Here is an 18,470-nt window from a genome sequence, read left to right as displayed (position 1 = left end):
AGTGTTCCTTGGGTTAGGCGCTCTTCTGAATAAACAACGTGACAGTCATTTGTGCCATTGGCCATCAGTCATACCCTGTCCCCCACAGCACTGTGTAGAGCACTTCTTCCTGGTCCAGTGCATTGCAGGGTTGTAATTAGCAGGCTAGCACATGACCAGCTCTGGATAATTAATTAGGAGAAAACACAAGTTCTGTGTAGCCCTGTAGCCCTGGGACTTCGAGTACTTAGCATAATAACCTCCAGATCCTGATTTCTCTGACACTCAAAACCGGAAGTGCTCAGTTTTTCTAAACAGAGCTTCTTGACTAACTTCAGTGAACAGGGCCCTCCCATCAATCAACCAAGGCTACACAGCATATGGGAGAAGTGCATCTTTGTGGGTTTACATCACTAAAGCTCCAGGCTGTTGGTTCGGTTAGCAGTCTACTTTAAGTCAGGGTATTCGTCTACTTAGGTTTAATATATACTCATCCAAATGGAAATAACATATCCTATAAACTACTTGTACCCCACGCCTAAAAGTTGCTGAGCATGTAGGTTTTTATCGTTACCTGTTTTATTTTTAACTTGTAGGGACGGACCCCAGGGCTTTCTGGGTATTAAACAAGTGCTCGAGCACTGAGCTTGGTCTCATACCTTCTAATCCTCAAAAACTTAAGAGAAATTTGATCACCTTCCTCTTACAAAAATAGAAAAGGCCTGTAAGGGAATGACTTTGATTCCCTAAGTCACACAGAAAGCCAATGACTCCAGAGGCATGGGAGCCCACATCCATCCACTCCTGTATCTGCTCCTTCTTTGATCAGGTGATATTGTTGTTGTGATAAAACACGGGATAGGAGCCACAAGAAGGAAGAGCTTATTTGACCCACTGTTTGAGGGTTCACACCATTCAGCATAATGCATTTGCCTATTCTGAAAAAGTGATGTAGTTAGAATTTTGGTTTCTCTAAAAACGTTATGTGAATATCTCTATTATAATCCCAGGTGTGGGATAAGAGGCTGCTTCACAGCAGGTGATTATGATTTGCCTCGTGCATGAACAGGGATGTGATCTTTGCCAGCTGCAGAGAGTTTTATTCTGGGGACTCTGGAGAGGGTATAAATGGGAGAGCCCTGAGAGAGCCTGTGGCATCTGCTGCTCCAGGTTCCTGTTACTGTAGTTTGTCAAATGTTCATGAGCAAAGAGACAAGAAGGAGTTTGATATCCTGATGACAAAGATTGGACTTGCTCCCAAGGAACCCAAAACCCTTAATCAGCAGGGAGTCTGTTTTGTTGGCTGAAAGAGATACACGCTTCTTTCCCCTCTAACCTCCTCTGTCTCCTACCTAGTGCTGGGGGGTTGTAAGGGATCAGGATGGAATAAGGGTTGAAAGGGAGGTAGCAGTGTAAGAACCCAATAAAATAGCTAAACACTAAGTAAAAATAAAATAAAATAAATACCAAAGTGATAAAATTACTTTATAGACATCCCAGATTCCTTTCTAAAAATACATTTCATCCATTTCATTCATCACTTAGGGGGCTGTTAATCAAAAGATAAACTTCTGAAGCTGAGGGGCCATGGTAGGATACCAGAGAAGTTGAACGCCAACCCTGCTGACCTCACTTCCAAAGACCTTCAACTCACCAGGGCTCCACTCCACCCTCTGGATCACTACTCTACTCTCCTCTTGTAAGAAAGAACACTAAGAAATCAACGGTCCACTTTGCTTTCTGACCAGGGAAGATCTTACAGAAACCTATATCATGGTGGGAATTGAAGTAAAATATCTACACCATGCTGAGAAATCATACGTGAGAGGTCAGCTAACAGAAGCTGTGAGTGAAATCAATGACCCAGACAAGTGTAGGAACCACAGTGTGTCCATGTTCTCAACTGACTCAGGAAGGAAGAAAAAGAACCGCATCCAAAGGTAGATCCATAAACGGCAATAGCATCTGTGATGGTTTGGATATGCTTGGCCCAGGGAATGGCACTATTTGGAGGTGTGGCCTTGTTGGAGTGGGCGTGGCCTCGTTGAAGTGGGTGTGGCCTTGTTGGAGGAAGTGTGTCACTGTGGATGTGAGCTGTAAGCCCCTCATCCTAGGTGAAGATGTAGAACTCTCAGCTCTGCCAGCCCCATGCCTACCTGGATGTTGCCATGTTCCTGCCTTGATGATAATGAATTGAACCTATGAACTTGTAAGCTAGTCCCAATGAAATGTCCTTATAAGACTTGCCTTGGTCATGGTGTCTTTTCACAGCAGTAAAACCCTAAGATGGCATCTTAGTTGTTTATGGTGGCAGGAGACAGCGGCACAGAATGAAAACTATCTTTCTCTTAATTTAGTGTTGATCCCAGTACGAACTATGTCTTCTAAAAAGAGAAAGACAGTAAATATTTAATAGGTTAGTTTGACTCAAAGTATTTACAGGGTTTTTTTTTTCTTTCTGCAGAAGGATGAAAACGAAAAAAAAAAAAATCACAAACAGACCTGGATCGCGTGCCAGCCTCTTAACATACCTAACTACAGCCAAATGGAAGAAACCCGGTGCTTATATATGCCAGACCAAACAGCTGGTCTCCCCAAGGAAGTGGGTTAGCGGGAGGCTGGCAGTCCATAGCTCTACTGCAGAAAAGCTCTCCTTCGAGCCTGCTACTTTTTGTCTTCTGTTAAAATAGCCACCAGAGGGGAGGCCATACGGGTGGGGTGCAGCCTGGTGCCAGATGGTGAGAAGTGAGGAAGACAAGACTCCATCTTCCAACACTAAAAATGAATGCCCTCTGGACAGCTTGGAGCGCCAACACAGGAAGTTGCTTCTACTATCCACACCTCATCTTCCCACTTCAGGTTGTGGGGGACAGATGTTCTGACTTCTACAGCACTCAAAACAGAAGCTTGTAATCTTTCACAAAACACGCAGAGGGATGAATCATGCCTTGAGTCAGTTCCCCTCCTTGGGTAGAGTGTTTGCTTATTGAATTTGACACTCTAAACAGGGACAGTCTGCCCCTGGGTTCCAGCCGGACCAGGCTTTAGGAAGAGTACACCTTGCTCTGACTTCCACCATATCAAAGAATTTTACTAATAGTTACCCTGGCTTTTCAAGGAACCACTCAATAGGGGTCCCTTGCCATGTTTTCCCACATAGCTTATGGTCTAAGAGATAAAAGGATGCGTGTCTTAGTCAGGGTTTCTATTGTGGCACAAAACACCATGCCCAAGAAGCAAGATGGGGAGGAAAGGGTTTATTCGGCTTACACTTCCACACTGCTGTTCATCACCAAAGGAAGTCAGGACTGGAACTCACACAGAGTAGGAACCTGGAGGCAAGAGCTGATGCAGAGGCTATGGAGGGGGGCTGCTTAGTGGATTGCTTCCCCTGACTTGTTCAACTTGTTTTCTTATAGAATCCAGGACTACCAGCCCAGGGATGGCACCACCCACAATGGGCTGGGCCCTCCCCGCTTGCTGACTAATTGAGAAAATGCCTTACAGCTGGATCTCATAGAGGCATTTCCTCAAGGGAGGCTCCTTTCTCTATGACAACTCCAGCTTGTGTCAAGTTGACACACAAAACCAAGCCAGTACAATAAGCAAGCATAAAGGAAAACTGTGGCTCAAAGAAACATTCAAATCTCAAACACTTCAGCATCTTAGAATGTAGTCTTGCATTCTCTCCGAGGTTCCTGGTCCTCTATCAGTAAGTCTGCCTAAGTCCCTCCCTCTTTAAATCATTTTAATGGGATCAAACCTGGAACCTTCAAACACAAAGACAACCTCCAGGTTTTCTTACTGTACTTCCTTCTCATGGATGAGGCCAAGGTCAAGAGGGAAGAAAGGTTGCTGAACCTGGCCCATCGGATGGGACCTGCTATTTCTGAATATGGAGTTTATTAAGAGAAAGCAAGAGAAGCAGGGAATGAAGCCACACCGTCTACAACTGCAGAGGGCCTCCTTTCCCTCAAGACCAACCCTCTGGTTAGGATCGAGCTGAAGGGCAGCTTTAAGGCTGTGCATTCTCACTTTATGAACAGAAAACTCCGAACCAGCTGCAACCATAGCCCTACAGGAGCGCTCTACAGCTTCCAAGACAACGCTTTTAAATTTAAGAAGCTGACACCTGTAGGTTTTCACGGGTGTTTGGGGGGAAAGCCTGTAATGGGCAGAATTTACTGCTTCAAAGGAGGCTCAGGTCCAGCCCCCTTCCAAAGAACCCACTGGTCTTACACCGAGAACTCTCTACCATCCTGTACGATGAACCTCGGAAATGTCACAGTTACCTTGCAACCCAAACCCTTAAGGAATGACCCAGTCTCTGTTTATCCAAGTCATGGTGGGGCTTTACACGCTACTAGCCAGTGCTAAGTGTGAGGGGTGAGCATGGTTATTGTGTAAGCCTGTCTGTAGCCTTTTTCATTTGAACCTACGTTACCAAAGCCACTGGTTTTCAGATGGGGAGGTACGCTGTTAGCTCACATTTCATTAGAGGTCACATTCCCAGTGGGACTAAGTGGCCTGTTCTGGTAAAACAAACTTCATATCTCAAATATAACAATGCAGATAAAATGCTGGTTGCATAATAGATTCTTTCCCAATTATATCCTAGCTAAAAGCAAGGCAGATAGCCTACAGAGCTTAATAAAAATACAGACCTTTGCTTTTCTGATATTCTTAGAACTGTTTTCTAGGATCGGGCTATAGATTAAGGTATTGTTTCCCGTGTTAGAACTATAACCACCCATTTTTATAAAACTCAGAACCTAGACTGCCTATCTCCTTTGAACACAGCCTTAATTGCCATCCTACAAAGGTACTCTTTCTAATTTTGGACAAGTTTACTGTATTATCTGTTTGCATTGCTGGTATGACGGATGCTCAGACCTTTCAGATTTCAAAATGACTGGGAGTCAGAGCTCCTTCTTCAGTTTCCGTCACCTGTAGGCAGCTGTTGGTCTTCCAGAGCTGGCTTGGGATTGTATTTAATCTCAAGTGTACTTAATCTCCATCTTCGTGTTAGTGTTAGGGCTGGTTTGGGTCTTTAACCAAGAACAACCTCAAGCATGTTCATCGTGAAGAACAAGATACGTTAAGCCCTTGACATGACAAAGAAAAGCCAGTACCTAGGGTATGCCCTGATGTCATCAGTGGAGTGGAAGCAGGATTTTTATAAAAATACTTTAATGAAAAGGTCACAGCTTCCTGACAGCCAACTCAAGACTAGGAGGAACAAGAGTTAAAGACCCAATGGGCCAATCAGGAAAATTTCATTATGGCTTCTCCTTTAACACAGTGGTCCTCAATCTTCCTAATACAGTTCCTCATGTTGTGGTGACCCCCCACACCCACACACACACAACCATACAATTATTTTTGCTGCTACTTCATAAGTGTAATTTTGCTGCTATGAACAGTAATGTAAATATCTGTGTTTTCCAATGGCTGTGAGCCACCCCTGTGAAGGCTCGTTCGACTCCCCAGGGGGTCGAGACCCACAGGTTGAGAACCTCTGGTTTAGCACTTTGCTATTTTCTGAAATCATACACATTTCCTCTGTCACTTTCACCTATTGGTAACCCCTCACAATTTAGCGCAAGGTGCTTATGTGAACTAAAAGAAACACTTGAAAGTGATACCTCCTCCCCTCTACCCCATATCCATGCCCACCCCATCCATATTCCTACATTTGCATGTTTCCACAGCAATGGGGCTATTTGTAGATCTTCAATCATACACAGTATTATTCCCTTTAAGCAGGATACAGAATTGGGGAAAATCGGTTTTGCCTAAGGCATTGCCTCTGAGAACGAAGCTCACTAAAATCAGAACAGGCCACTTAGCTTCTACTGGGAGGTCTACCTTCCAACCAGGACTGCAGTGCAGAATTACAGGGAGATCTCAGCCAGCTCGCCTCCCTCCTGTAACCTTCAGCAACAGGCTGGGAATTCCACGCCCCATTGCCACCTTATTACAAGTGATGACTGTGTCATCTCTTTGAGGCCACACTAGAGAACAGCAAGAAGGAAGGCATTCTGAGAGGAGTGGCTGGTCACCCTGAAAGTGTCACAGGCAGTCCCCTAGGACATGATCAGATCAGATCCCCACCCCAGAACCAATCCATTTGGAACCTGCATCCCCACCAGAACCCTCCTCTACAGAGATGGTGCAGTGGATTTAGAGTCTCAAGCTTATTAGAAACCAGGGATGTTTCACATGCCTGACTCTCTCCACAATGAAAGTGGAAGCTTATGATAATTATCTCTCACCTTCACAAAGCAACCAGTATTTATGAGTCCCTGAAAAATGAAACACCTAAGAGGTCAAAATGCCAAAATCATAAAAACTAAAAATGCACAATCAATCAGGTCAAATAAGTCACCTAGCCAGGGCTGTTCTGACCGGAAGATCACCTGGTGACAGTTTGCAAAGTGGACCAGACTTAATTAACACTAATATGGAATTAACCTACCATGCCTTGGGTCTCCTGCATTATTTTTTAGGTGATGTTATCAAATCAAACCTAATGTTCACCATGCCCCAAAGGTTATGTTTGGTACATTACAAATGAAGTCTCAGGATGGGAAATGTGACTTCCCAGTGAGATTGTGATAGGTTCTGTTTATTAAATATCTTCTAAGAACATAAATTATCAGGGACTGTTTGACTAAAAGATTGTTTTCTTTGCTGCATTTCTAGACAACTAGAAAAAAATTAAACATATAAAATATTAGAGTAGTGTAGTGATGATACACATCTGTCATCCAGCACTGTGATCTGGGGCTGAGGCAGGAGGCTAGCAAGTTTGAGGCCAGCCTGAGTTACATAGGAAATGCTTGTCTAATAAACAAACAAACAAATAAATAAATATGCATATATATGTATATATAAACTTACTAGCAAAGTACTAGGTAAGATGCTTTCTTCATCATCCATTTTAATAATAGTTGACTTCAGAAAACCAAATGCTACATACAAATACAACACAACAAACATACATGCATAGCTGATCACGCAAAGCGGCTCCTCTTTAGCTAAGGAGAATGGCTTGAGATCAACGGGAGACTCCTAGTACACTAAGTGGAATCCCCAATTCTATACAAAGGCTACATCATCAGAGTACCAAGCCCTCTCCAAGGAGCATAGTGTAACTTCCGATGGAAATTTCCTATTCAAGGCCTCCAGTTCGGAGCTGAGGGTGGAGCTCAGTTGGTAGGATGCTTGCCTAGCATACATGAAGCCCTCGGTTTGACACCCCAGTACCACACAAACTGCGCATCTGTAATCCGTGGTGGGTGGAGGCAAAGGCAGGAGTACTAGCAGGTCAGCTTCAGCTACGTATGGCATTCACACCCGCCTACCTAAGACCCTACCTTAGAAAGAAAGGGGGTGGGGGGAGATGAGAGAGAGGAAAGATGCCAGTTTGGAAGGATGCCACAAAATATTAGCTTTCTCGGAGTACCCAGTCCCTAAAGACGGTATTGCTACATCTCAGACCACATACGCGCCAACTTTGCAGCACCGAGCCCACTAGGCAGGCTGTGCCCTTGCATCACGGAGGCCTCCCCATGGTGGAGATCGGATAGTGAAGCTGTACCTGGCTTTCTCCGTGGTTCCGGCCACTCTCGGCTCTGAGGATGGATTTGGGCTTTCGGGACTTGAAGTTGCCCATACTGGTTCTCAGCACTCCATCCACCGGCAGGGTCTGTTCTACATGCTGCTGAGCCTCGTGGGAGGGCAGGGCGAGCTCATCTATGCGAGCTGCCACCTGGGGGTAGTTCTCTTTATTGTCTTCATCTCTGCAGGAAAAAGAAGAAAAAAGGAAAAAAAAAACACCAATTTAGAATACACCTAAACAGAATAAACCTGTTTTCAAATGAGCTGCTGGAATTCACCAGGCTGTTTTTTCAAAGGGAGCTCAGGTACAGGCAATATTATAGACTTAGCGCGAACGCTTTTAATCCCAGCACTTGAGAGGCAGAGACAGGTGGATTTGAGTTCTAGGCCAGCCTGGTCTACAGAGTGAGTTCCAGGACAACCAGGGCTACACAGAGAAACCCTGTCTCAAAAAAAAAAAAAAAAAAAGAATGTCATCTTTGTTTTGTTTTTTTGAGTTTTGTTGATTTTGTTTGTTTGTTTGTTTTGCTTTTGGTTTTTGTTACTTCAGTTCCTGTCCTTCCTCCTACACCCATCAAATGCTAGGATTACACACATGTACCATCATGCCTGGTTCACGTCGGGAGAACTGAACCCAGGCGAACTGAGGACAGCCCCCATGAATTTCATTCTTCAAATCACTCTTTCTTCCTGGTCTTCTCTTGAAAACAGTTTGCTCCCAAGGGGATCCTATTTCCCGCACAAGGTGAGACCTTCGGTTTACATCCTAAGATCCCAAATTTATAGCTTAAGATTCTAAAACGCTGTGTTTAAACAGCAGGCGCGTGTAGCGGACAGACCAACTCAAACACTCCCAGAATGATCGAACAGGTCTCAGTCTCTTAGGCTGTATCAGATCCATTGGCAAGGATAGTTTGCCACATGGATCTGTTTGTAGAGGAGGTAAGTCACCCAGGCAATTTTTAAGTCAAGTGATAAATTTTCCCTAACCAGGCATTTGAGCAATGCCTTAGACCCAACATAGAAGATCCCAATGTGTGGGCTCCCGCAAGGCTGAGTTACTGAGAGACACGGGTCTGCCATCCCAGCTATTTTAGAAGATCAAAAGCTCAAGGCCAGCCTGGGGAAACTTAGCCGCAACTCTAAAACAAAAAAAATAAAATAATAAAAGAAATAAAAGAAAGGAAGATGGGAGCTAGAGATATGGCTTAGAGGCAGAGTAAATGTCTTTCATAGTCAAGGTCCTAGGTTCAATCTCCAGTCTCACATGCACACATCCTACTAGGTTCTTGTAAGTTTTTTGTCAACCATCAAACTCCATATAATACATACCCAAGAGGTAATGGTCTCTGAATTCATTTCCCCCTCTTAAACCTCTACGCCGTTTGTTTTCCATATTGCTAGGCAATACAAGTAACGGCAGCCATAACTAAATGACGGTATAAATAGGGTTCTTCGCCTTAGATGATCAGTATCGATAACTCTGTGGCGATTCGCTGAGAGCGGCTGCTTCCCAGATGTTTTCATATGTGCACCCAAGACAACGCTCTGGTAAGGTGAAATAGGAAGCAGCTATAGCTGACACCCCATGCTGCTCACACACATAAAGCCAGAGAGAGAAGCCCCAGCGAGAAGGGTCCCCAGCCCCACCCTACACACCTTCCTACTGGTGAAGACTAAACTCGCGAAGCTGCGGGAGGGGGAGGGGAGGCAAGGGGGCGGAGCAATGCCAGGATTGGTGGTCCTGAGCTTGGGTTGAGGGCAGAGAGCAAGGGGCGTGAATAAATGTATTCAAAACAGTTAAAGTGGAGTCTCTCTCGGGTGGAACATCCAACAAGTGGGTTAGTAGCTGGGGGAAATAACAACTGGTGATTCAACTGATAACTTTTTTTCTATATCACCAAAGGCTTTGGACATTCCCAGCCAGGGCTGGGAACTGAACCCACTCTAGTTAAGTGTACGGCTTGTCCTGGGACATAATGGAACGCTAAGCAGCTACGCGTGTTCTTTCCAAAGAAAGAAATGAACAGCATCTTTTACAGGAACGTTTCTTCCTCGTTCTGGTAGGAATCTGAAACCCTCGATAACAAAGTCTGACACGTTCAATGTGGTGAATAATGAAGGACATGTTATCGAATTTAATGGAGACGTTTCCAATGCAAGGCTCTCTTCTGAGGATCTCAAAGCTGACACGGGGGAAACTTCCCTGAGGAGATGAGAACCTCAGAGAGAGGATGTTTGGATTCAAAAAACGAGATGCCAGATCCAGGTGGTCTCTTTTTCTCACAGATCAGAACCAAGGTTGAGATATACCTGAGCCCAGAGCAGTCGTCTTCGTCTTCATGTACAGAGACTGTATCTTCGTCACACCTGAGGCAAAAGGGAGAATGGCTTGTCAGATACAAACGCCTACTGCCGTACAAGCAGCGAAGAAGTCTATAACTGTGTCAAGGCTAGCGTCGAAAAATAATAAAACGCAATGATCCTCACCACTGTCTCTCCAAAGACAAACAGAACAGCACTCAGCTTAGAGTTATCATGTCGGCCGGGCAACAATACAATACGGTAGTACACACCAAAGCTCCTGAGCTGAAAACTTTGAACCAGCGGTAACTTTTCACTTTCACCTCCACAGCTCCGTAGTCTAAGCAAACGGTTCTCAACCTTCCCAACGCTGCGACCCTTTAAATACAGTTCTTCACGCTGTTCTGGCCCCCCACATAAACTTATTTTGTTGCTTCTTCATAACTGTAACTTGGCTACTGTTATGAATCAAATTGCAAATATCTGATATACAGGATATCTGATATGGGACCCCTGGGAAAGCGTCAGTCAATCCCCCCCCCCCAAGGGATCCCGACCCACGGGTTAAGAACAGCCTGGTCTAAGCTAACAGGACCTCACTAATGCCAAGGTGTGCTCCCACCAGGGGAATACCAGGCACTAAGAGGCATGCTCTTAAAAGAGAGCCCACAACCCTCTGTATCAGGCACTCTGTCCGGTTCCCCAAGCTACAACAGCAACCACTGGTCTTGGACTTTATCTTTTTTTTTTTTTTCCACAAGACTTCTTAATTAGCCAGATGAAAAAGGCTTGGCTCTTCCACGTTGAAAAAAAAAAAAGAAAGAAAAAAATCCCTGGTGTCTCCAACTCCCCAGGGGAATCTAGAGTGAGAGTGTTGTTCTCCCTAAGTAGGAGAAAGTCTTTATTCCTCTTCCCAGCCCCACCCTGCCCTGCCCCGCCCCACCCTGGAACAGTTTCCCATCACCATTCATGTTCACTGTTCACTGGCCAAAGCCAGGAACAGGTATATATGATTACTCTTCATCCTTAGGTTCTGATGGCTTTTGTGCCTCTGGGATGCTTTGAGTTGGTTTCTTATTGTATGAAGCATCTGTGGACACAACTATACTTATAAAACAACTACAATTCTTTTTCTAGAGACACCACCATGACTCCCAAGCATAGCATTGCTTCCAGAGGATGCTCAAAGAATCCTTGGTTTTAGAACGACTTTGCTCCCTAGGCAGAATAACTGAGCAGTTTAAACAACTATAAAGATGAGTATTTATTAAGCCTTTGACTGCTTCCCAGGTGCTCAGTTTGCCTTTTTGTGAGAGTTGATAGTGGGGAGTTTTTAGATTATGTTACTTGATGTGGAAAGACCCGGCCTGATCGTGGACAGCGCCATGCCAGGGGCTCATCTCTTGTGGCTTCCTGACTAGATGCAATGTGGCCAACCTCCTCAAGCTCCTGCCTTGTGCCTTGTCCACCATGATGGATTGACCGTCCCCTCAGACTGTGAGCCAAAATAAATCCTTCCCTAAGTTGTTTCTGTCAAGTTATCTCGCCACAGCAAGATGAAACGTTGAACCAATGTGTCTTACATTTTCTAGGGTTAAGGAACAACCTGTTCATTTTGCTTGAATGTCCAATCCACCAAGGTAAATGTGTGACAGCAATATCAAATTCCTATTAAAGATATTAAGTGTGAATGCCCTCTTCCCTTCTTTCTATTCTTGATTCAGACAAGTTAGACATACCTATACTCAAGTTAGACATCTCTACACTCAAAGAAACATTATTTCTAGAGTATACAAGATTTTAGAAAGAACTGGATCCTGTTCTGAGAAATTCTGTGTAGTGAGTAGGCAAATGTAAAACAAATAAACACATATGTGCAAATATAATACAGTGCTTATGCTACATTCAATAGCATATTTAAATATTCATCACTGGAAATGCTGTATAATTAGCCCACAAAATTAACTGGAGAAAGCTCCCATTCCCTTCCCTTACAGCCTCTTTTTAAATTACGGCTTTTGTAGTGAATTATACAAAGGCCACCTACAGACTTGAACCCTCTTTATCTAACAGAATATTCTGTTCTGCTGGCAATAAAATTAAGTTGGCCAAGTTAACAAGATGCTCATTTTTTGACTGAACAATCTAAACTTCTTTGCTCTCTCAAGTGTTTGATTACCAACCACCCCATTCTATTTATCTCACGAAAAAGACCAATTAAGTTCCTAAGTTTTTGCGTTCTCACTCATCATCGGTATTCAGACACAGCTCGGTGGTGTAGGCTCTGGAAAGTGAAGGACAGTGTTTTCCAAGAATAAAGTAGAAGTCACAGAATATAGAAACCTAGAGACCTCAGTTCTAAGAACTAGGGTTTAACCCACAGTCCCAGCCCTGAGTTCAGCAATGCTACCTGGGTGGTAATGTGTCTCTACCTTCTGTGAGTTACTGTTTTCTCCTCCAACCATGATGGCCTGAAGATGGAAATTCAGCACCAGAACCTACAGAGAGGGGTCGGTGCTTGGTGTGCCATGAAGGCTGGACCAAATTAGTAGAGGAGAAATATTTCCTAGCCAAAGTCTTGGAAATAAAGTCTTGGAATCTTGGGTATTAACGTGGCCTCCCTGGGGCGGTATTCCTTCCTAATGTCAGGCTGGACTGACTGGACGGTCATGTGGGCTGTGACCTGGGCACCTCTTTCTTTTGTTTGTGCTTGGCAGAGCGAGCCAAAGTAAGAGAGGGAGAAAAGCCACAGGTTGAAGTTGTTGCAGCCAGATCCAGACAATCCTAGGTGAAGGGCTTTCTGACTTAGTCTGCTGAGGAGAACTACTGAGGGCTCACTGGCTAGAAGTGGCTTTAATGTTTTGTTTTCCTTTTACCATGGCCAGCCATAAGAAAACCATTCTCCATCACAGTCTGGTCCCACCCAGACATGGGATTTCAGTGACATGCAGGAAGCAGCCTTGTTGGCATTTTCTATTCTGCCTGAGCACACTGGCTGTATAATGTTGGTAGCTAGGCACTGTGCAGAGACCCGCTGGGATGCTCTCACAATACAGTAGCATGTCCCGATGCTCTTCATTCTGATGCTACTTTATTGTGAGACTTTTGAGATTTCCTTTTATCGAATTCATGACTGATTACAAATATTTATGCAACATGCCACGCTTCCAAACAACCACTTCTGAACGCATCATCATGATGGGCTATTTTTTTTCTTCTTTTTTGAGTTTATGTTAGTATCTAATAATAGGTTTGCTTGCAGTGTTCTCATGCATCCTTGGTTTCTGTCAGGTGTCTTCCTCCATCCCTCCCCACATCTCTCTACGCCTCTGCCTTTCCTCGTCCGTATCTTCTAGTCTTTTCCCTCTTGTGGATCTTCTCTAGTTTCCCAACCTCTACCCTACCTGCTCCTACACAAATACACTCAGATAAAAGTCAGGATCCTCATCTGCAGTGTCTGCTTTTGTGAGCCTATATAATACTTTTCAGTTTTGAGAACCTACGAGGGAAATCAGAAAACGGATGGGCTCTTAAGCTCCCCTTCAGCACTCCAGGATTGTAAGAGAACCCCGTGCTCCATCAGGAAGCCTCTTGGTCTGACTTGATGGCCTTCCAGACATGGAGAGCCAAACTCATAGCTCTGCATGGCAGAATCCAGTTTCATAAGTGGGCTGGTATTGTCCTTTTGTAAGGCCCTCCTGGGCGAGGACAGAAATGAGATGCCTATTTCCATGGTCCCCTAGGAAAGCAACTGAGAATTTGCTACCCCATGAAGAGCAGAGATGCGCTCTGAGGTCTGTGATTTTCACTGCTGGGCCAAGGATCTTGAGCTTGTGTGTCCTGGGAACCTTACTACCTGCACCACACCTTGCAGACGACAGACAGAAGTCACATGACATTGCCAGTCCATATTCTCACAGGCTTGGGAGACAGGAGAACCAGACTTCTTGGAATAATGGGATCTCTAATGGTAGCTAAAAGTGTGTCCATGAGAAGTTTTCTTCTCTGGTTAAATAGGAAGAGAGGCCCCAGCTTGCCTGGGTGGAGGAGAAATGGTTTCTCTTTCCCTGCAACATCAGACCCCTGATGGTGAAGTTGCCGAGAACCAATCTTTTGGGGAATTTTCCAGAACCACCTGCACCAGTGCTCGCTGAACCACCTGATTGAGATGAGCAGACTCCAGTCTGGCCCCGCCTCAGTCCCATACAGCTCTGAGCTCAGGTAAAATGTGAAACTGTGTAATGGGGCAGGTTGTCTGTAGGGTTCTGTTTTTTGAAACATCTCTTGTAATCCAGCCTGGTCTAAAACTGTGCTATGTGTAGCCAAAGATGACCTTGAACTCCACTCTGATCCTCCTGTCTCTACTACCAAGTGCTGGAGATTATGGTATTCACAACCACCACCACCATTCAGTTTTATTTGGTGCTCGGAATCAAACCCAGGGCCCCCCAGCCCTGTAATGTAAACCTTTTTTTTTTTTTTTTTTAATGAGCATTGGTGTTTGCCTACATGTATGTCTATGTGAAGGCATCAGATCCCCTGGAACTAGAGTTACAGACAGCCACATGGGTGCTGGGAATTGAACCCTGATCCTCTGGAAAGGTAGCCAGTGCACATAACCCACTAGGCCACCTCTCCAACTTCTTGTAATGTAAACTTTTAAGCAGCACTGCCCAGCCACTTAACTAGTATATGCTTCTAAAATGTTGTCATCTAACTGTTTCTAGAACCCAAGCTACCTCTGACCTGACTCTCATCCAAATATCCATTCTAGGTCTTCTCTTAGCCTGGAGGGTCTATAGCTTTCACAGGAGTCAGTCTTCACCAGGTGGTGGTTATCAGGTCATTGTGTCAACCACCGCTTAGAGGCTCCTAGGCAGGACTTTTGCAAAGGAGGCACCAATCTAAATACAGTGACCCAGTAACAGTCTTTAAAAACAGCACATCTTGAAAAGATGCTGCAGAAGTAACTAAAGGCTAAGGCCATTCTGATGTTGGGGGTGGGGCCTGGGGGAGGGATTGTATAGAGAATGAGTTAAATTCACCCAGATCTGCACAGGCCTTTCAAGGCCTGAGAAAAACAAAAGAAAAGGATTCTGCTCCTTGATTGCTAATTCCACTCTTCCTGTGACTCTTCCCAGGACCTCCAGCTGGGGAGACAGAGGCTTGGCTCAGTGGGACACTGTCTTAGGCTCAGGTATGAAGAATGTGAGTCCCCAGCAACCACTTTAAAGTCAGTCCATCCTAGTGGTGGTACCTATAAAGCCTTGGATCTGGGGATGGATAGAAACCAGAGGATCCCCAGAGCTCATTAGCCAGTCTTAACCCATCATAAACTCCAAGTTCAGTGAGAAATGAGGTTGAATGAAATCAAAGGAGACATAGGATGTTAACCTCTGACCTCCAAAGGCTCCCTCATGCACACATTGTATGAACGCACACAGCACACATATGCATACACACACAGGCGCGCGCACACATACAAATAATCATGACTGGTCAAGCAGCATCCTCTCACATAAGTCTATCTGATAAAATAATTCATAGGAAACTCTAATGACTGCTTGAATGCGCCTTCCAAGGCACAGAGTTTTTAATTTCCATTTTAATCAGGATCAACACCAGAGGCCTGAACTTTCAGTGGTCTGGAGAGGAGGCACTGGACATGGGTGAAGACAGGAGCCAGAGGATATTTGCCTCTCAGAAACATTGAAGAGGAAAGAACCTCCTCGGGACAGACTAACATCGCACCCAAACACTTCCAGGACAAGCTTCTATGTCTGTGTCTCAGGATAGCACCCTCTGGTCCTGCCGGGTGCCCTCAGACCCAGGAACAGTTTCATATTATTGAGAGGAGAAGATGAAAAATGTTCCGTTTTGACAACCACTGGTTTGGGACGCCCCTCATCTGAGCTGTGTCACACCTGTGGGGCTTTGGGTGTGTTGCAAGTTCCTTAGATTCTTGCATTAGCCAGATGGCTTCCCAGACACTACTCACAGCCTTTTAAAAGGAACCTCTGTCACTTCTCTGAGGGTAACGTGATCTTATGCAATCAGAACTCCTTGGGGAGTATCCAAGGACAAGACACCAAGAGTCTCCCCAGCATTTAACCATAACAAACACACACACACACACACACACACACACACACACACCATATGAAAGCTGGAACTAAAAGTCTCCATCTTGAAACCCCTGGGCCTGTGACTGTGGCTGACTCTAGGAATACAGCCACACAACACTCCCAAGAATCAGGCCCAGAAAAACATGTGGTGCCAAGGAACCCAGAGGAAAAGAGAGATGTTACCTGACCACTTATCCAGGAAATTCAGGCCTCATCCTTGGCCCACAGATATCTCTCCCCACCTCTCTCTTTCTCTATCTTTCTATTGAAAGGCAATGTTACTATCGTGTCCAGGGTCCCAGTGGACAGGCCATAGTGAATCTTCGAAAGTCAACCCAGTCCTTATTTTAAAGAGACCCCACTTAAATGAGCTCAAAGCGGGAGACTAAGCCAGTAGCAAACCAGACAAGCAAAAGTACATGGGGAAGAGGCCCAGAAAGCACAGTGGAACCGTTCTCAGCCCTCCCTCTCCAAGTCTCTGCAACAGTGGCAGGATCTGAAAGCCAAAAGATGCTCTCCTCACTGTTCAGGTATCTTTAGCAAACAGCTTCTAAGCCACTTGTAGCCTCTGTATGAAACTCACGATTCTCTTAAGTAGTGGGATACACAACTTTGCGAGTGCACACACACACACAGCCTGCTGCAAAGCTTTTATCGAGTAGCTTTTACCAAAAGGTCCCAGAAGTAAACACTAATTTCCCTACGATAAAATGGAATACATATAGTTTATACTCCCAGCTATATGTGAATTGCATACAGTGCCAGCAAAATCTACTCCACGTTCACCTCTAATATATAGATTCTATTGTTAAGAAAATACTAAGGAAGCGATGACCAGAATAAAAACGAAGCACCATCAATATCAATACACACACACACACACACACACACACACACACACGGGCTGGCCTAGAGTAAATAAAACATTATTTCCCTGCCCTCCACTATGAACTGTTATTAGGTTGTTAGTCAGGCAAGGCGTTTCTCTATAATCACATTATTGTGGCCAGACGAGGAAAATCACAAAAAAGTTTACCACACCGTGTCTTAAAATTCTGTACACACGGAGAGGGAAGGTGAGTTTACCCTGTTTAAATATGCTGGAATTAAACTCCAGCTAGCTCACATCCGTCTATTTGGGGCAAATGTACACTGCGTGCACTCCATGAAAACTGACACTCATGTTGGCAAAATACAACCCAGCTTCCTTTCTGACATGTCACATAGATTTTTTTTTAAGCTAAGCTCCAAGATTGCATATTTTGGGGCACAGAGCCTCCCGCTGCAATCAAGCTAGGTTTATTACTCCCCCCACCCCACCCCCCCGCTTCCGCTCCCCACTCCCTACCCCCCGCGCATCCCCCACCCCGTGCTGCCAAAATACTGGCTGCAACCTGTGTGAGGTTTGTGGGCCCCGCCAGCCTCGCAGCCTCAGGATCCAGGAGACAATGCATCGCCTGGAAAGAGGGCTTGGGGACAGGGGTGGGGTGGGGTGGAGTGGGGTGGCAGCGGGAGGGGGGATACCTTCACCATAGTTGCTTCGGAGACAGGAATGCAAGTCGATTGTAAGGGCAAGAAGCACTTACTCAGTTACAGCGGCGCTGCCGAAGGAATTATCCTGAAGGCTGAAACAGAAACAAGAAAACATGAGCCAAGTCCGGCCGGGGAGCCGTCTCCCTAATTGCTCTCCCGGAGTTAGAGCACCCACACAAACATGGCATTGCCAGGCAAGTCTTAGGGCTCGCCCGGCACGCTCGCTCTACCTTGGGCTGCTGTCTGCACATGCTCCTGACGACACCCCCAGCAGGGGCCCAGCGGCACCGGCGAACCACAAAGCCCAGCAGCCCTCGAGGCTGCGGGGACGATGGGGCGGGGCGCGGCGGCGCGCGACCCGGGGCTTCAGCCTCAGGAACCTGGAGCTGCTCCGCGCAACCCTGGTAGGCAGCTAGGAGCTATAGAGAGTCCAAGCTACTTGAGCCTGCCACCTCAGCCTCAGCTGGCAACACAGATTGCGCCCCCCACCCCCCAGTGGATACAATGCCCGCCTCCCATGGCTTGTTACCTCCCCAGCCCCCACCCCACCCTGGGGATGCAAACGAGCAAAGATGCTTCTGTCGCTTTTCCTGAAAGCATGGAGAGATCGAGAAGGAGGAGAGGGATATGGATGCTAAGTTTTGATTTATTTTCACTGTGTGTTGGTTTTTATTGCCTAGAACAAAAGAGGCTCCCAAGGGCGGGCTGCATCCCGACAGGTCCGTCTGCGCTCTTGTTATTTTACTCCGCTGGAGGAAGCGCCCAGCGCAGGACCACAGAGATGTGAATGAACCTATGCAGGCGAATGTAGAATGCTTTCCAGGCCTTCACTGATGCCTAGGACACCGTGCAAGGCGGGGAGATGGACTCCTACCTCCACAGCAGCCCCGCACCTTCACAAAGGAT

General features: G+C 45.7%; 1 protein-coding gene across 4 annotated transcripts in view; it reads right to left on the bottom strand.

The window, feature by feature from the left end:
* The window catches only part of Fam13c (family with sequence similarity 13 member C), a 112,288-nt gene extending 94,118 nt beyond the window's left edge, over positions 1-18,170 (bottom strand). For 2 of the 4 annotated variants that reach the window (XM_021174609.2, XM_021174611.2), the window contains exons 1-3: positions 17,618-17,781; positions 9,916-9,972; positions 7,583-7,784 (exon numbers count right to left, since the gene is read on the bottom strand). In XM_021174609.2, the coding sequence (XP_021030268.1) occupies positions 7,583-7,784; positions 9,916-9,972; positions 17,618-17,679 (321 nt within the window). In that variant the 5' untranslated portion in view covers positions 17,680-17,781. The other 2 variants (XM_029482748.1, XM_021174614.2) reach the window with 2 other exon arrangements.
* Between the last annotated feature and the right edge of the window lie 300 nt (positions 18,171-18,470).

This window comes from Mus caroli, chromosome 10 (assembly GCF_900094665.2).
Source record: "Mus caroli chromosome 10, CAROLI_EIJ_v1.1, whole genome shotgun sequence".
In the NCBI taxonomy this organism is placed as follows: Eukaryota; Metazoa; Chordata; class Mammalia; order Rodentia; family Muridae; genus Mus; species Mus caroli.
The sequence above is the reverse complement of the archived record's forward strand: the minus strand, read 5'-3'. Positions and strand labels throughout refer to the sequence as shown.